Source organism: Vulpes lagopus, chromosome 2, assembly GCF_018345385.1.
Source record: "Vulpes lagopus strain Blue_001 chromosome 2, ASM1834538v1, whole genome shotgun sequence".
Classification (NCBI taxonomy): domain Eukaryota; kingdom Metazoa; phylum Chordata; class Mammalia; order Carnivora; family Canidae; genus Vulpes; species Vulpes lagopus.
The window spans coordinates 163,831,898-163,848,975 of record NC_054825.1 but is presented as its reverse complement, the minus strand read 5'-3'; the positions used below and the strand labels follow the sequence as shown (position 1 = coordinate 163,848,975).

The following is a 17,078-nucleotide window of genomic DNA, read 5'->3' as shown; positions in this document are numbered from 1 at the left end:
TTGGGTTAGATGGGCAGGAGGGGGATGCTCAGTTTCTCCTTCCTGCTCACTTTGGGCTGCCTTCCTACTTGGTCTTTCCAGTGCTTCCCCTCCCTATTTGCTCTCTTTCTGTCCTCCAGGCTGGGGGCATGTCTGGGAGGTGAGCTTTGCAGCAGTAGAGGGCGGGGGTGTCTCTGCAGTGTCTTTGGGGAGCATTCCTCTGCCCTCTGGCCATGGCTGTGGGGGAAGATTTCTTTTGGGGTGACTGGAAAGCACCTCACTGTCTCCCTGCCATGTTTCTGGATGAGGAAGTTTGGGTCTCTCTTTGGAGAATTCTTCCCCTCGCCCCTGCTCCTGTTCTTCACTCTGTGCTTTCCTTCATGCCAGGAAGTCAGAAGAGGAGTCCATCCAGAAGGACCTGGAATTTGACGAGGATCGGGGCATCAATGGAGAAGGCCCTGTTGGGTGAGTGAAGCCCCAGCACCCTGTGAGGTAGGGCATCCGAGGCAGCTTCATAAACACCAGGTGCTGGGAACAAAGCCAGAGGGAAGAAGTGGAGTTTCAGGGGGTGATGGCTTCGTGAAGCCACTGAAGATCCCGAGGAAGCAGCCCCAGGCTTGAGGCTTAGGTTTTGGTTCTGCCACTGAGGAGGTCCTCCCTGGAAACCAGTTTACTTTATGCTATACATACTTCCATCTTGAAGTGGAATCTTCCATCTTGCAAAAGGAATCAGGTGGATTTGGCCCATTTAGGGATCTTTCATCTTTTTTTTTCTGATTCCAGGACCTTTGCTCTTAATCTCTATGCTGAGGTACCCGGACCTAAGCAAATAGTCTATCAGACTTCTGATAATGCCACAGAGTGGAGGTGCTGAGGGACTTGGGTGTGAGTCGAACAGATCTGGGTTCAAATCTTAACTTTGACCTTAGAAATGACTTCACCTCGAGCCTCAGTTTTCTTTTCTATAAAACGAATATGCATTGAAGGTTGTGCCTGTGGCAGGTTAGGTTGGGCAGTGCTACATCTAGGGGTGCCTGGGTGGTGCAGTCAGATGAGCTCCTGACTCTTGGTTTCAGCTCAAGTCGTGACCTCAAGGTTATGAGATCGAGTGCAGCATCAGGCTCTGCATAGAGTCTGCTTGCGATTCTCTCTCCCTCTCCCTCTGCCTCTCCCACTGTGCATTTGCTCTCTCTGTGTCTCAAATAGGTAAATAAATCTTAAAAAAAAAAAAAGAAAAGAAAACATCTTACATGCTCAGTGACTGTCAACAACGAAGCCTTACTTCTCATGCTCCATTTTTGGGCTCTCTGTGTCTCGGCTCCAGTATGGATTCCACTTTGGAATGAGTGAGCCCCTCCTAGCTGAGATGTTGCTGGTCTCATAGCAGAGGAAAAGGAGAAATGATGAATCAGGTACTGGCTCTTAAAGCCTCCACGTGGAAGAGAGACACATGTCACTTGTGCCTATATTTCCTTGGCAAGCGTGAGGCATATGGTAATTCCTTAACTCTTGATCCTCCCAGTAAGAGGGAACCAAAATATTTGGTGCAGAGTAATACAGTGTGCCCCAGTGCCTGATGGGGCAGTTGGGGGGACTTGCAGAGATAAGGTGTAAAATGCATCATAGTGTCCAGCACATAGTAATAGTCAAGCAGTGGAGTTTATTATTGCCACTGCTGTTATTGATGCATTTCTCATTTATTTTGTTGAATAGTGTGTAGGTATCAGGATCTAAGTCTCTGGTAATAGAAGAAGAGAGGAAGACTCACACATTTATGTTTATCTTTCTACCTTCCATTTCTACTTTAGCCACTTAGGTGAGAAAAGGGAGGAATCCCGGCCCCCAATATCCCAGAAGAAAAAATGTTTCTGGTAACTGTTAGAAACATGATCAGAAGCCAGATGTCTGTAAAACCTACTACATACCTCAAGGAGCAGTCAAATAGAAATATATCTATGCAGACTTATTTTTCTGAGACAATGCACAATGAATACAGTGTATTTGTCAAGATAGAAGAGAAAACTAAGAAAAAAACATGAAACCACTGGAAAAGGTTGGAGAGAAGTCCCCAGTGTCAGGATCAGTAACGATGTCCTTGCCTAGTGAGTTCCCAACTTTAGCACCATGACAGTGATGAAGGAAGGTGACAATAGCCACTTACAGAGGGTAGCCAGTATACTAAATCCTTTTTAAAATCAGTTTATTGGGCAGCCCCGGTAGTGCAGCAGTTTAGTGCCGCCTGCAGCCTGGGGTGTGATCCTAAGGACCTGGGATCGAGTCCCATGTCGGGCTCCCTGCGTGGAGCCTGCTTCTCCCTCTGCCTGTGTCTCTGCCTCTCTCTGTGTGTCTCTATGAATAGATAAATAAAATCTTAAAAAAAAAATCAATTTATTTAATTTTCTCAACAACCCTATGCAATAGCGTGTATTATTATCCCCGTTTCACAGATGAAATCACCAAGGCACTACTCAGATCATGTGATTGCTAAGTATGTAGAACTGGGGTTTGAACCCAGATCTTCTTGTTCCTGAAGCTGTGCTCTTAGCCACTATGGAGAATCACCTCCATGGCGAGCTTTGTAAAAGGATGGATTCCTTGATGCTCCCCCAAGGAGGCTTGGGATGAGTCCAGGAATCTGTGTGGCCTGGTGGTGCCTGATTCAAGATAGAAATGGCGGGGAGCATTCTGACCACATGTTCTTGTTCCCAGGACCCCACAGAAGGAGAAATGCAAAATACCGGGTCTGTTTTCCCTTAACTTTAGGGAAATTTCTGTCCTCTCTGCATCTCACTTTTCTTTCACTTTTATAATTCTTTCCTTTTTTTTTTTTTTTTTTTTTTTAAGATTTCATTTATTTATTCATGAGAGACAGAGAGAGAGAGAGAGGCAGAGACACAGGCAGAGGGAGAAGCAGGCTCCATGCAGGGAGCCCGATGTGGGACTCGATCCCAGGACTCCGGGATCACGCCCTCGGCCGAAGGCAGGCTCTCAACCGCTGAGCCACCCAGGGATCCCTAATCCTTTCCTTTTCTTGAGAACCACTTTACTGAGATAAAATCCACATATCGATCAACTCAGCCATCTAAGGTGTTATAATTAGTTTTTAGTATATTCACAGAATTGTGCAGTCGTCACCACAGTCAATCTTAAAACGTTTTTGTCACCACAGGAAGAAACTGTACCCCTTTAACAATCACTCCTTACTCCACTCTCCCCCCAACCCTTCACAGCCAATAATTGGGTTTCTTCCTCAATGAATTTCCCTATTCCTGACATTTTTTTTAAAAGATTTTACTTATTTATTCATGAGACACACACACACACACACACACACACACACACACACACACACAGGCAGAGACACAGGCAGAGGGAGAAGCAGGCTCCCTGCGGGGAGCCTGATGTGGGACTTGATCCCAGGACTGTGGGATCACGCCCTGAGCCAAAGGCAGACGCCCAGCTGCTGAGCCACCCAGGTGTCCCTATTCCTGATGTTTTGTACGAATGAAGTCATACACTATGTGGTCTTCTAAGATTGGCTTCATTAACTTAGCATCATGTTTTCAAGATTTCTCCATGTTGTAGCACTCATCCTACATTCTCCATTCGTAACGTAATCTCACATTCTCCACTCATAATGTTCTCCATTCCTTTTTAGCATTAAATAATATTCTGTTGTATGGATAGACCATGGATCAGTTGATGGACATTTGGGTTGTTTCTGCTTTGGGGTTATTATCCTCCTGCTTGGTGTATAAAAAGAAGATGCCTCACCAGAGCAGTTTATCTTTCCTGTTAGCTTGTTGGGTTTATTATTATTTGTATTATTCATTTTGGCATTTCTGATTTGAAGTCAGAATGAAGCGTCAGGATAAAATTGGGACAGAGGGTCAGAACTGGGACGAGAATGGTCAGAGATAGGAGTGGAGCAAGGTCAGAATTCAGAAGCCACACATGGCTGTATGGTCCAAGGTCAGATACCGGAAACACTGGGCTAGACAATCTGACATGAGAATTTGTGGGTCAGAGGTTAATATTCAGGTACAGGGCTGTCAACCCTGGGGAACCGAGGTCATGAGAGTGAGGGGATCAGAGGTCAGATATAGATGGTCTGAGGTCAGACATATGTCAGAGGTTATAAAGATGAAAGAAGAGGGATTTGGAGTCAGACCAGGGTCAGAGGTCATCACAGGGGCCAGAGGTCAGATGGTGGAGAAGGTCAGAGATGGAAGGTCAGCAGGCTTCACGGTAGATTTCAGAGGTCAGAGGTCAGGTACAGGGATCAAAAGTCAAGGAGATGGCAGACAGGGACTTGGTTTCAGGTCAGGCAAGGTTAGAGGTCAGATGTGAAAGGTGAGAGGTTTGATGATGGTGACCAGGGGCTCAGAGGTCAGGCTGAGCCCTTCTCTTTCCCTCCATCTCACCCCTAGGCCGACGGAGCCCCCTGAGAAGACGGCCGTGCGGGTGCTGGGGCAGCGCAGGCCCAGGGGCTGCTGCAGGAGGTGCCCCCCGCGCCTACGCCGCTGGCCTCAGTTCTGGGGGGCGCCAGTGACCGCTTTCATGGGCAACGTGGTCAGCTACCTCCTCTTCCTGCTGCTTTTCGCCCATGTGCTACTCATGGACTTCCAGCCCAAGGCGCCTGGCACCCTGGAGCTGCTGCTTTACTTCTGGGCCTTCACGCTGCTCTGCGAGGAGTTCCGGCAGGGTCTGGGTGGCGGCTGGGGCAGCCTGACCACCCGGGGGCCCGGGCCTAGCCCCCGGCACACCCCGCTGCGCCGCCGCCTCAGCCTCTACCTCTCAGACACCTGGAACCAGTGCGACCTGGTGGCCCTCACCTGCTTCCTCCTGGGCGTGGGCTGCCGGTGAGTGTCCCCGCCACCTGCCTCCGATCCTCCCTGCTGGGCTCCAGCCCCCTGTGATTCTTCCTTCTTGATCAAAAGCACCACATCAGGATGGCCCTAATGGGTTGCTCGCCCCTGGGCATCTGGTTTTAGGGACAGTGGGATGGGATTAGGGATTAGAGCTGGGACCTCACTGCCCTGGCTGCTGTTTCTCTAGATCTACAGGTTGGCGGGCTGCTCTCTGGTCCTTGGTCTTGGCCCTACTGCTGAGTGCAGTCCTCCCCCAGGCACCAGGCCAGGCAGGGGCGCCCCCTCTCCCTCCCCTCTGCCTCCCCAACCTGCCCTCTCACCCCAGCCTCCTGGACTCCCCTCTTTCCTCCAGCCCATCCCCCCACAAGGGTCTTTCTATTCCCAGATCTGCCCTGCCTGCTTCCCGGGGCTGCCCAGTGCACCCCAGGCCTGGTACTGGGGGTGCTGCTTGGTGCTGGCCAGCCCATCTCTTTCTCTTTTCTTCATCCAGACTCTAGCCCATCAGAGCAGCTTGCAACTCCTACCTCACAGTGACAGGGGCTCTGACCTCCATCCTAAATACTTTGAATCTGTGTAATTTTAACAGTGAAATGAGAATCTTACCTGTACCCATGAGCTCTCTGTCTCTCTCTTTTTTTAAAAGATTTTATTTATTTATTCATGGGAGACACACACACACACAGAGGCAGAGAAATAGGCAGAGGGAGAAGTAGGCTCCCTGCGGGGAGTCTGATGAGGGACTTGATCCCAGGACCCTGGGATCACCACAGAGCAGAAGGCAGACACTCAACCACTGAGCCACCCAGGTGGCCCTACCGATGAACTCTTATCAGGGAAGTGTGTTACAGGTTCTGCAAACTTCCTTGATCAGTTATATGCAGGGCAGTTACACTCCTTTTAGCCATTTTCATTTTCAGTTTCTGAAATTATTTTGACTTTATGAATTATTATTTGGGTTAAGTTGTGCAACAAGTATTTGGCTCATCATTGGTGTTGTCTGTATCAAATTTTGCCAAAATCTAGGTCTGTGTTTGTCAATATTACTTGGTGGCTTTTATGTCATTTGTGCCCACTCTTCCTGGGTCAAATTTGATAGACTCACTTTTTTTTTTTTAAAGATTAAAAAAAATTTTTTAAGTCATCTCTACACCCAACGTGGGGCTCAAACTCCGATTATCCAAGACCAAGAGTCCCATGCCCCTTAGGACTGAGCCAGCCAGGCACCCCTACAGATTCATGCCTTACCAGGGAAGCTTGAATGTTTGTTGCCTGTTTCTTCTTATCTCTTAGTTAATTTATGTTTTTTTAAAAATTGTCAGGAATTCACCTCAAACATTTTCTGTTGTGGCTATGTCATGTTAGTTCATTTTTTCCATGCCTTCCAGATCATAGTGTGTGGCTCCCAGAGAGAGGGCAAAGGGTGCCTCAAAACATGCTTGGGGACAGATTGTCTTGTCTTTGCGTCTTGGCATGTGCTGTTCCCCTTCTTGAAACACTTTTCTGTCTTCTCCTTGGCCAAGCCAACGCCTACACTTCCTGTAGGCCTCTGCTTTGCTGCCTCGTCTCTGGAAGTCTTCCTTACCCTTGCCAGACTCTGGGTCCCTCCCAAACAGAGCTCTCAGCATGGCTTGTGTGGTCATTCTCCTCACCCAAGGTTCTAAACTCCTCAAGACACATCCATCGCATCTCCCATAAGCTTATCTTTGAAACACAGCCTATTACCAAAGACATGCAGAAATGTGTCTGCAGTGAACACGATTAAACAAATGAAGGCCATACAACAGGAGCCAAGTCTTTCCAAAACTGCTCTCTTCTCTGTGTCTCCGAGTTTGGTGCATGCTCCACTTGTTCTTTCTATGCTTTTTTTTTTTTTCTTTCTATGCTTTTACATGGACAGATGCACATACTTTTATAAACCAATGGCATTCTATTTCATATATTCTTCTGCAACCTTTTCTCTTTCCTTTTTAAGACATCCTGACATGCTTTCCATGTCAGTATTTGCAAATAGACCCTAGTCGTTGAAAATGTGGCACCAGATTCCAGAAGAAGGGGTTTCTGCCGTCATTGGCTACAGATCAGACAAGACAGACTTCTCCTCACCACAATGTGAGGAATGAATGAGTTCTTTTCATAAGGCCGTGAGACAAAAATTCTAAAACCTCAAGAGGTAGAAATTAAGCCAAAAGTCTGACCACAAAGTCTCATTTTCTACTCAAGGTAACATGAAGTTATAATCAGATATTGGCTAATAAGGTTTCTTTTCTTTTTCTAGTGAAAAAAGCAATTAGGATACCCTCCTTTTGAGGAGAGCAGACAAAAAGCTTTGTGGACACAACCTAGTGACTATTTCCAAGGACTGAAGGGTCCTGACACCCGGTTTATAATCTGGGTTGTTGACAGCAGTGACTCCGAACCCTTCTCCGTTGACACAGAGAGGCTTGCTTCCTCTTTGCTGTGTTCGAAATACTACAGAGTAATTCAGCATGAATAATTTATTCCAATAGCAAAATAAGAGAGTTTTGCAGGACACTATGCTTCTGTTTCTCTCTTGTATTTTGATTAAAGTATCTTTTGAGATGAAAGGGCCATGTGCTTTAGGAATACTGGTGATATTTTAGACATTTTGTGAAGCTCACTGTTTTCTAGGCGAGGGAAGAATTATTGCATATTTTTATTGCATAAAAAAAATATCTGAAGTGCTCTGTTTATAAGGGAGAAATTCCTGATGATCTCCAGAACTGAATGGATAAGTCATTTTAATTTGCCCCAGCCCCTTTCAGATGGGCATTTCGGTTGTTTCTAGTTTTTTTTTTTTTTTTAATTTTATTTATTTATTCATGAGAGACAGAGAGAGAGAGGCAGAGACACAGGCAGAGGGAGAAGCAGGCTCCATGCAGGGAGCCTGACGTGGGACTCAATCATGGGTCTCTAGGATCAGGCCCTGGGCTGAAGGCAGCGCTAAACCGCTGAGCCACCCCGGCTTCCCGGGTACATAGATTCTTGACGTGGATAGATTTCCTTGTAAAATAGCTTCACCTGCATACACACCCATTTTCAGGGTAAGAGGGAGTCCCTTGAGGACATGCCTGACAATACCAGGTATTTTCAATCTTTAAAACCTTGTAGTTCTCAATTTAACCTTTAGATTCTTTTGTTTCCTATTCTGATGGGTAAAAATGACTTCTCTTTTTAAAATTTATGTGTCCCTGACTACTAGTTAGCTTGGGCATCTGTTCATAGCAAATGGCCACTTGTACTTTCGTCAATGTCTTTTCATAGCCTCGCTGCCATTTTAGAAAATACACGCTCGTTTATGTTGTTTGTTGATCTCTTGTATATGTGTATGGGTAGGTGCTCTTCTAAGCCTTGGTGTTTTTGTTTTTTTAAGATTTTATTTTTATTTATTTATTTAAAAAATATCTTTATTTATTTATTTGAGAGAGAGCATAAGCAGGGGGTGGGGCTTGATCCCAGGACTCTGGGATCATGACCTGAGCTGAAGGCAGATGTTTAAACAACTGAGCCACCCAGGCACCCCAATATGTTATTTTTAAGTTATGTCTACACCCAACATGGGGCTTGAACTCACAACCCCAAGATCAGGAATCACATGCTCTGCCAACTGAACCAGCCAGGTGCCCGTAACTCTTGGTGGTTTTGTTCTAAATAACTCCTGTCTGCAGCTTGTCTTTTTACTTTTGTGTGTTATGTTAAACATTCTTTTATTTTTTAAGTTTGCACCCTGAAATAACCTAAGACTTATTAAAAAAATGTGGCAAAAACACCACAAAGCATTCCTCCAACACCTTTCACCCAGATCCCCAGATGGCAACATCTTTCATTATTCAAACCAGATCTTACTCATATTTCACTGATTGTCCCACTGGTATCCTTCTTCTGTCCCAGGAGCCAGTCTGGTTCTGCGATCCTCGTTTGGCTTTTATGATCTTCATACTTTTGAACAGTCCAGGCCAGTTATTTTGTAGGATTTGCCTCCATCTGAGTTTGTCTCAGGTTCCCTTGTGATCCAATTTAGGCCATGCACTTTTGGCAGATATTTTTGCCTTTTTCCATTTATCATATTTATGTTACCTTTAGATGCATGGAAGTTTTATATTTCAGAGTAAATTCATCAGTCTTTTCCTAAATTGTGATTTTATACATATTACTTCTAGAAGGCTTTTGTTTTGTGATATCCTATCAAGCTCATGAAGAAATTCTTCTATATTTTCTTCATATTTTAATGTTTTGCTCTTTACTCTAGGTTTTTTTTTTAAGTACTTTTATTTTTATAAAGATAAAAGGGAGGGGCAGTAGGAGGGAGAATCTTTTTATTTATTTATTTATTTATTTGGAGGGGAGAGAGAATCTTAAGCAGGTGCCACACTCTGCACCAGAGCCTGATGTGGGGGACTTGATCTCACGACCCTGAGATCATGACCTGAGCCAAAAATCAAGGGTGGAGGCTTAACGAACCACCTAGTGTCCTTTGCCTTTTACTTTAGGTTTTTAATCTGTTCAGAGTTCAAGTAGGTGATGGGGTATATTTTTATTTTCTCCATAGGAATTGCTGATGTTATTGGCCATTTCACCTTCCTCTGTGAATGTGTGTTCTCTTTTTTTTTTTTTTTTTTGAATGTGTGTTCTCTTTATCCACTCTCCTGTAACGTCATTTGTCTTCTGCTTAATCATTTGCTGGAACTCTTCTATATTTGCCTTTTATAGGTTGGAGAAATATTCTAGCAGTTTTTCCAACTCTGATTGTTACAGGACCCTGCCAAATTTTTGCCAAGGCTGTGATTTATGCAGCCATTTTTAAATGGGTGCCAGCGCCTTGCGCAGCTCAGCCTGACGTTGTGAAATCGGAGTAAACCCTGGGTGAATCGGAGTGTCCTGGCTGTGGCCCCTCCAGGGTCACCCCAAGCCTGGTGTTGGGAAGACCTGGGTTTTCCTTTGCACCTTGTGTCCCCTGAATGACCCTACCGCATCTCCCCGCACCCCAGGCTGACCCCTGGCCTGTTTGACCTGGGCCGCACCGTCCTCTGCCTCGACTTCATGGTCTTCACGCTACGACTGCTGCACATCTTCACAGTCAACAAACAGCTGGGGCCCAAGATCGTCATCGTGAACAAGATGGTGAGGGGGCGGGCCCGGGTGGGCGGGGCCAGAGGGGAAAGGGGCGGGGCGGGGAGGTGCGTGTCCAGGCAGGGTGGAGGCGGGGCTTTGCCAGGTGGGGCGGGGCCAGGCCCGGTCACCTCTTCCTCCCCCACAGATGAAGGACGTGTTCTTCTTCCTCTTCTTCCTCGGCGTGTGGCTGGTTGCCTACGGGGTGGCCACCGAGGGGCTCCTTAGGCCCCGGGATCGTGACCTCCCGAATGTCCTGCGCCGCGTCTTCTACCGGCCCTACCTGCAGATCTTTGGGCAGATCCCCCAGGAGGACATGGATGGTATGGAGGGATGAGGGCTTGAGGCCCTCGCTTGGAGCCCTCGTCCCTGGGTCTCTGTACCCCTCCCTTTTAAGTCTCTGTGTCTCTGAGTACCCCTGCTCCCTTTCATCTCTGTGGGCCTATGTCCACCTCTCCAAGTCTCCGTCCCCTGCCCCTGGGTCTCTGCCCCTCCTCTGTCTCTTTAGGTTTCCGACCCTCGCTCTCTCCCTGGGATTGTCTCCCTCTCTTTGGGTCTCTGCCTTCCTGGCCCCATCTCTGAGTGTCTCCCTTTACAGTGGCCCTCATGGAGCATGCCAACTGCTCGGCAGAGCAGGGCTTCTGGGCACGCCCGGCGGGGGTCCTGGCAGGCTCGTGTATCTCGCTCTATGCCAACTGGCTGGTGGTTCTCCTCCTCATCATTTTCCTGCTCGTGGCCAACATCCTGCTGCTCAATTTGCTCATCGCCATGTTCAGGTGAGGCCTGATCCCACCTCACCCAGCATGACCCTTGACCCCAGCTGACTCTCCATCCCATCTTGACCCCATAATGATTCTTTTTTTTTTTTTTTTTGAGCATTTTATTTATTTATTCATGAGAGACTCACAAAAAGAGAGAGGCAGAGACACAGGCAGAGGGAGAAGCAGGCTCCAGGCAGGGAACCCAATGTGGGACTCGATCCCTGGACTTCAGGATCACACCCTGGGCTGAAGGCAGGCGCTAAACTGCTGAGCCACCCAGGGATCCCCACCATAATGATTCTTTATCCCAGCCTAATCAATTCTTTCTTTAGTCCCAGAATTCAGACTCTGCTCCTGACCTGGACTGTGGACTCCGATCTTCTCCCCGAGCCCAGGCTCAACATTACAAAAAATTTTATTGTGGCAAAATATATAGAACATAAAATTTGCCATTTTTAAGTGTACAGATTCAAAGATGTTAAGTTCATGATGTTTTACAACCATTACCACTATGTATTTCCAAAAATTTTTATCACTACAAACACAGTGTGTATCCATTAAGCAAGCACTAACTTCCCATTCTCCACTATCCCCAGCTCCTGATAACCTTGAATTTACTTGCTATCTTTAGGAATTTGCCGTCTAGAGGATTCATAGAAGTGGAATCATACAATATTTAAAATTTTCTGTCTGGCTTATTTCACCTAGCATAATGTTTTCAGTGTTCACTCGTGTTGTAGTATGGACTGTGCTCTATTTTTTATGGCTGAATAATATTCCATTGTATCAGCCAATCACATCCATGTTCATGGAAACTCAGGTCATTTCCCATCCCTTGGCTTTTGTGACTAATGCTGCAATGAACATTAGGTCTCATGTACCTGCTTGGGTCTCTGTTTTGATTTCTTCTGGATTTACGTCTAAAGTAGAAGCTGGGTATGCTGCAATAATTCTGTTTAGCCTTTTGAAACCAAACTCTTTTCTACAGTAGCCACACCATTTCCTGTTCTTGTTAACTATGTATGAGAGTTCCAATTTCTCAACAGCCTTTTCCAAGAGTTGTTTTTTTTTTCCTTTTCAAAAAATTGTAGCCATTCTAGTTAGGGAGTATGAACTGGTATTTCATTGTGGTTTTGATTTGCATTTCCCTAATGACTAATGGTATTGAGCATCTTTCCATGTGTTTATTGGCCATTTGCACATCTTTGGAGAAATGTTTATTCAGGTCTTTTGCCTGTCTTTAAACTGGGTTGTTTGTCTCTTTGTTATAGCAGTTCTTTATATATTTTGGATATTAAACTCCTATCAGATATATGATTTGCAAATATTTTCTCCCATTCTGTTGGTTATCTTTTCCTGTTCTTGAAAATCTCCTTTGACGCACAAAAGTTTTAAATTTTTAAATATTTGTAGTATTGGTGTTATATCTAAGGACCCATCACCAAATTCAAGGTCATAAAGATTTACTCCTGTGTTTTATAGTTTTAGCTCTTTTTTTAAAATTTATTTTTTAAAATTAATTATTATTATTTTAGTTTTAGCTCTTACATTCAAGTTGTTGACTGTTTTGACTTAATTTTTAAAACGATTTTATTTATTTATTCATGAGACAGAGAGAGAGAGAGGCAGAGACATAGGCAGAGAGAGAAGCAGGCTCCATGCAGGGAGCCTGATGTGGGACTCGATCTCGGGACTCTAGGATCACACTCTGGTCTGAAGGCAGGCATTAAACCCCTGAGCGACCCAGGTGTCCCTTGACTTACTTTTGTATATGGTGTGAGGTAGGGGCCCAACTTCATTCTTTTTGCATGTGGAAATCCATTTGTTCCAGGTCTTTGCATTTAAGATAATATTTTTGCCCCATTTGAATGGACTTGTCACCCTTGTTAAAAATCAGTTGGACATTGTATTAATTTCCTGGGGCTTCTCTAACAAAGTACCAACAATTGAGTGGTTTTAAATAACAAGAAAACTTTCCACAACAGTTCTGGATGCTGTAAGTTCAAAATCAAGGTATGGATAAGGTTGGTTCCTTCTAAGGGCTGTGAAGGAGCGTCTGTTCACTGCTTTTCTCCGACCTTCTGGTAGATTGCTGGCAGTCTTTGGCTTATAGATGTAGCACTGCAATCTTTCATCTCTCATCTTCCTATGATGTTCTCTCTGTGTGCATGTCTGTGTCCAAATTTCCCCTTTTCATAAGAACACCAGCCATGTTAGATTAGGGACCAGACCTAATGACCTCATTTTAACTTACCTTTGTAAAGACTCCACTTCCAAATAAGTCACGTTCTTAGATCTAGACATTAGGATATCAACATATCTCATGTAGTGGAAAGGGGACACAGTATAACCCAAAATACTCATAGATATATAGGTTTGTTTCTGGACTCATTTCTATTCCATTGGTCGATATGTCTATCATATGCCAGTACCACACAGTTTTGATTTTGTAGCAAATTTTCAAATTAGGAAGTGTGAATCTTCCAACTTTGTTCTTTTTCAAGGTTGCTTTAACTATTCAGAGCCTCTTGCAATCACATATGAATTTGAGGATTGGCTTTTACTTTTCTGCAAAAAAGGCTGTTGGAATTTTGATAAGAATTATGTTGAATTTGTAGATTGCTTTGGGTAGTTTTGTGATATCAAATATCAAATCTTTGTACTCATGAACGCATGTTGTCTTTCCACTTATTTAGGTGCTATTTTATTTATTTTTAAAAAGATTTTATTTATTTATTCATGTGAGACACAGAGACAGAGGCAGAGACACAGGCAGAGAGAGAAGCAGGCTCCATGCAGGGATCCCGATGTTGGACTCGATCCCGGGACTCCAGGATCACGCCCAGGGCTGAAGGGAGGCACTCAACTCCTGAGCCACCCAAGCATCCCTTAGGTGCTGTTTTAAATTTCTTTCAGTATTGTTTTGTAATTTTCAGTGTGAAAGTCTTCCACCTTGGTTAAATTTATTCTCAGGTGCTTTATACTTTTAGATTCTATTGTAAATGAAATTGCTTCCTTAATTTCCTTTTTGGATTGTTCATTGCAAGTATATAGAAACACAGCTGATGTTTAGTTGGTGATCTTCTACCCTGTAACTTTGCTGAATTTGCCTATTAGCTCTAGTAGCTTTCTTGTGATTCTCTGAGATTTTTGATATATAGGATCATGTCATTTGTGAATGGAAATAGTTTTACATCTTCCTTTCCAATTTGGATGCCTTTAATTTATTTTTCTGGTTTAATTGCTCTGGCTATAACTTTCAGTACGATGAGGAGTAGCTGTGGTGAGTGAGAGTGGGCATCCTTGTCATGTTCCTTATTTTATCAAGAAGATTTCAATCTTTCTTCATTGAGTATGATGTTGGCTGTAGGTTTTTCATAAGTACTCATTACCATGTAGAGGAATTTTCCTTTTAATCTTATTTTTCTGAGTTAAAAAAAAAATTTGCCATGAAAGGATGTTGTACTTTGTCAAATCTCTTCTGTGTCTCTGTCACTTGATCTGATCATGTGAGATGATCATGTGGGTTTTTTCCCTTTCTTCTATTAAGGTGATGTATTATATTGATTTTTGTATGTTAAATCATCTTTGCAGTATTGGGATAAATCCCACTTGATCATGGTGTATAATCCTTTTAATATGCTGCTGAATTAGGTTTGTTAGTATTTTGTTGAGGATATTTGTAGGTATATTCATAAAAAATATTGGTCTGTAATTTTGTTTCCTTGTGATATCTTTATCTGGGTTGGGAATGCTGCTGGCTTCATAGAATGAGTCAGGAACTGTACTCTCTTCTTCAGTTTTTTGAGTTTTTTTTTTTTTTTTTGAGAATTTGAGAAGGATTGGTGTTTTTTGTTTTGTTTTGTTTTTTAATATTTCATAGAATTCCCCAGCAAAAACATCTGGACCTGGGCGTTTTGTTGTTGGGACATCTTTGATGAGTGATTCAATCTCTTTGCTTGTTATAGGTCTTTTGAGATTTTCTGTATCTTCTTGAGTCAGGTAATTTGTGTGTTTCTAGGAATTTGTCCATTTATTTCATTTAGGTTATCTAATTTGTTGGCATACAATTGTGATGGTGTTCTTTTATAATCCCTTTTATTTCTGTAAAATTGGTAGTAATGTCTCCATTTTCATTTCTGATTTTAGCCATTTGTGTTCAGCTGATTTTTGAATCTGTCTACAACCTTCACCCTAATTGGTGACACCATCCCCAACTTGACCTCTGACACCTGACTATCTTCCTAACCCAGCCTCTAAGTGTATGTTATATGTAATATATACCTGTAATACCTAATACCTGTAATACTGTTGACTTTATTGATTCTGACCTCTGCCTGCTGCCTTAGACTTCAAACGTGTTGTTTAATATCTAACCTTGATCTGCCCTCGATGACCTCTGATGATCCTTGACTTCTCCACGCAGCTACACCTTCGGCAAAGTACAGGGAAACAGTGACCTCTACTGGAAGGCACAGCGCTACAGCCTCATCCGGGAATTTCACTCTCGGCCTGCACTCGCCCCGCCCCTTATCATCATCTCGCACGTGCGCCTCCTCATCCGGCAAATACGCAGGCGCCGGTCCCGCTTGCCGCCCTCCCCTGTCTTCGAACATTTTCGTGAGAGCGGGGTTTGATGCAAAAGGGAAAAGCACAGGGGACTGGCCGTGGGCAGAAAGAAAAGGATGGACAGGCTGGGGGTGATGTGCAGGAGCACCAGTGGGCAGCGGTTAGGCGGTCGGGGGGCGGGTGTGAAGCAAAGGGGCGTGGCCAGGGAGGGCTCGAGGCGCGGGCTTTTCGTGGGGAGGCTGAGTGGAGGAGGGGCGACCTTTGACTCTGTCCTGACCCTGCCCGCCAGGGGTCTACCTCTCGAAGGAAGCAGAGCGGAGGTTGCTGACCTGGGAATCGGTGCAGAAGGAGAATTTCCTGCTGGCGCGCGTGCGGGACAAGCGGGAGAGCGACTCCGAACGCCTGAAGCGCACCTCGCAAAAGTGAGGGCGGGGCCTGGCTGGGGGCGGGGCTTCCGGCCTGGAGCGGATCCTGTTGGAGCCTGAGTGGGGAGGGGCCCCGGGGTGCTGGGGAGGAAGGTGGGCCTCCGGGGGACGGGGCTTCCGAAGGGGGCGGGGCCAACAGGTCTGGACCGGGCCTGACGCCCCGTTGCCGGTTGCGGTGGGTTGCAGGGTGGACACAGCCCTGAAGCAGTTGAGACAGATCCGCGAGTATGAGCAGCGTCTGAAAGGGCTGGAGCAGGAGGTGAGGACTCCCAGACTGGGCTGGGGCAGTGTGGCCCGGTGGGGTTCCGGTCTCCTGTCCTTAACGCCCCCCCCTGCTCCCCAGGTCCAGCACTGTAGCCAGGTCCTAGGCTGGGTGGCCGACGCCCTGAGCCGCTCAGCGCTGCTGCCCCCAGGGGGCCCGCCGCCTCCAGCCCCGTCTGGGCCCAAAGGTCAGTATTGTGGGGTCCACCTCTGTCTCTCCCTGGCCTCTGTCACCACCACCCTAAGTTCTGGGCCCTCTGTTCCTCTATTTCTGAGTGCTTTTCTCTCTTTTGCCACACTTCCATTGTCCCTGGGTCACTGGCTCCGTTTTCTTTGGGCTTTTCATGCTTCCTTCTCCTTTCTGCAGGTCTTCCATTTTTTCTATTCTCTTCATCCCCACCACTTGTTCTCTCTTCTCTCTTCCCCCTAGACTGAGCCCTGCTGGCGGTCTTCACGGAGTAGCCCCCATAGGGAGATTTTGCTCCCAAAGTCCTTGCAGGTCCTTGGCCCTTGCACCTCGTGGCCTTGTCTTTCACATGGGCCCCATGCTCATGGAGGACACCTGGGCCGCTGTCAGGACCACCTCAGGGAGTGTCGTCCATGCGAACCACTTATAGGCCCATCCCCTCCCCTCCGGTAACCAATCCCCACTCTGGGAGGATCAGCCTCTGGAGCCGGATTTGCCCTTCTGAGGGCCTTGCCACAGCCCGCTGGGCGGGAGAAGGCTGCCGAGTCCCCGGATATAGGGATCACAGATCCCACTTGCAGCTCCCCACACTGGGGAAATAAAGCCATTTGAGAGGAATGGAGTCCAATGCTTGATTCTTGGGGAAATGGTAGACCCAGATCTTTTTGAGATGGGGGCTGGGGCTAGGTATGGGGTCATTGATCCGTTTGTTGCCGTATTTGAGATAATCTCCAGGTCTGTTCCCCACTCCCCGGCCCACGCTGCCTGTCTCACTCAGGCCCAGCATCTCTTGTGTGCACTATTTTGATGGTTCTCACTTCAGTGGGACAGAAACCCCAACTGTCTGCAACCCCCCCACCCTAGTTTCTACTTTCCGGTGGAGAAAGAACTCAGTAAT

General features: G+C 45.9%; 1 protein-coding gene across 3 annotated transcripts in view; it reads left to right on the top strand.

Moving 5' to 3' along the window:
• The window catches only part of TRPM4 (transient receptor potential cation channel subfamily M member 4), a 41,844-nt gene extending 25,046 nt beyond the window's left edge, over window positions 1-16,798 (top strand). For all 3 annotated transcript variants that reach the window (XM_041743661.1, XM_041743660.1, XM_041743659.1), the window contains 10 exons: window positions 367-444; window positions 4,410-4,841; window positions 9,857-9,989; window positions 10,126-10,300; window positions 10,576-10,753; window positions 15,165-15,358; window positions 15,597-15,729; window positions 15,919-15,991; window positions 16,076-16,181; window positions 16,424-16,798. In XM_041743661.1, coding sequence (XP_041599595.1) covers window positions 367-444; window positions 4,410-4,841; window positions 9,857-9,989; window positions 10,126-10,300; window positions 10,576-10,753; window positions 15,165-15,358; window positions 15,597-15,729; window positions 15,919-15,991; window positions 16,076-16,181; window positions 16,424-16,428 — 1,507 coding nt within the window. In that variant the 3' untranslated portion in view covers window positions 16,429-16,798. The remainder of the gene's footprint in view (window positions 1-366; window positions 445-4,409; window positions 4,842-9,856; window positions 9,990-10,125; window positions 10,301-10,575; window positions 10,754-15,164; window positions 15,359-15,596; window positions 15,730-15,918; window positions 15,992-16,075; window positions 16,182-16,423) is intronic.
• The last annotated feature ends 280 nt before the right edge of the window (window positions 16,799-17,078 follow it).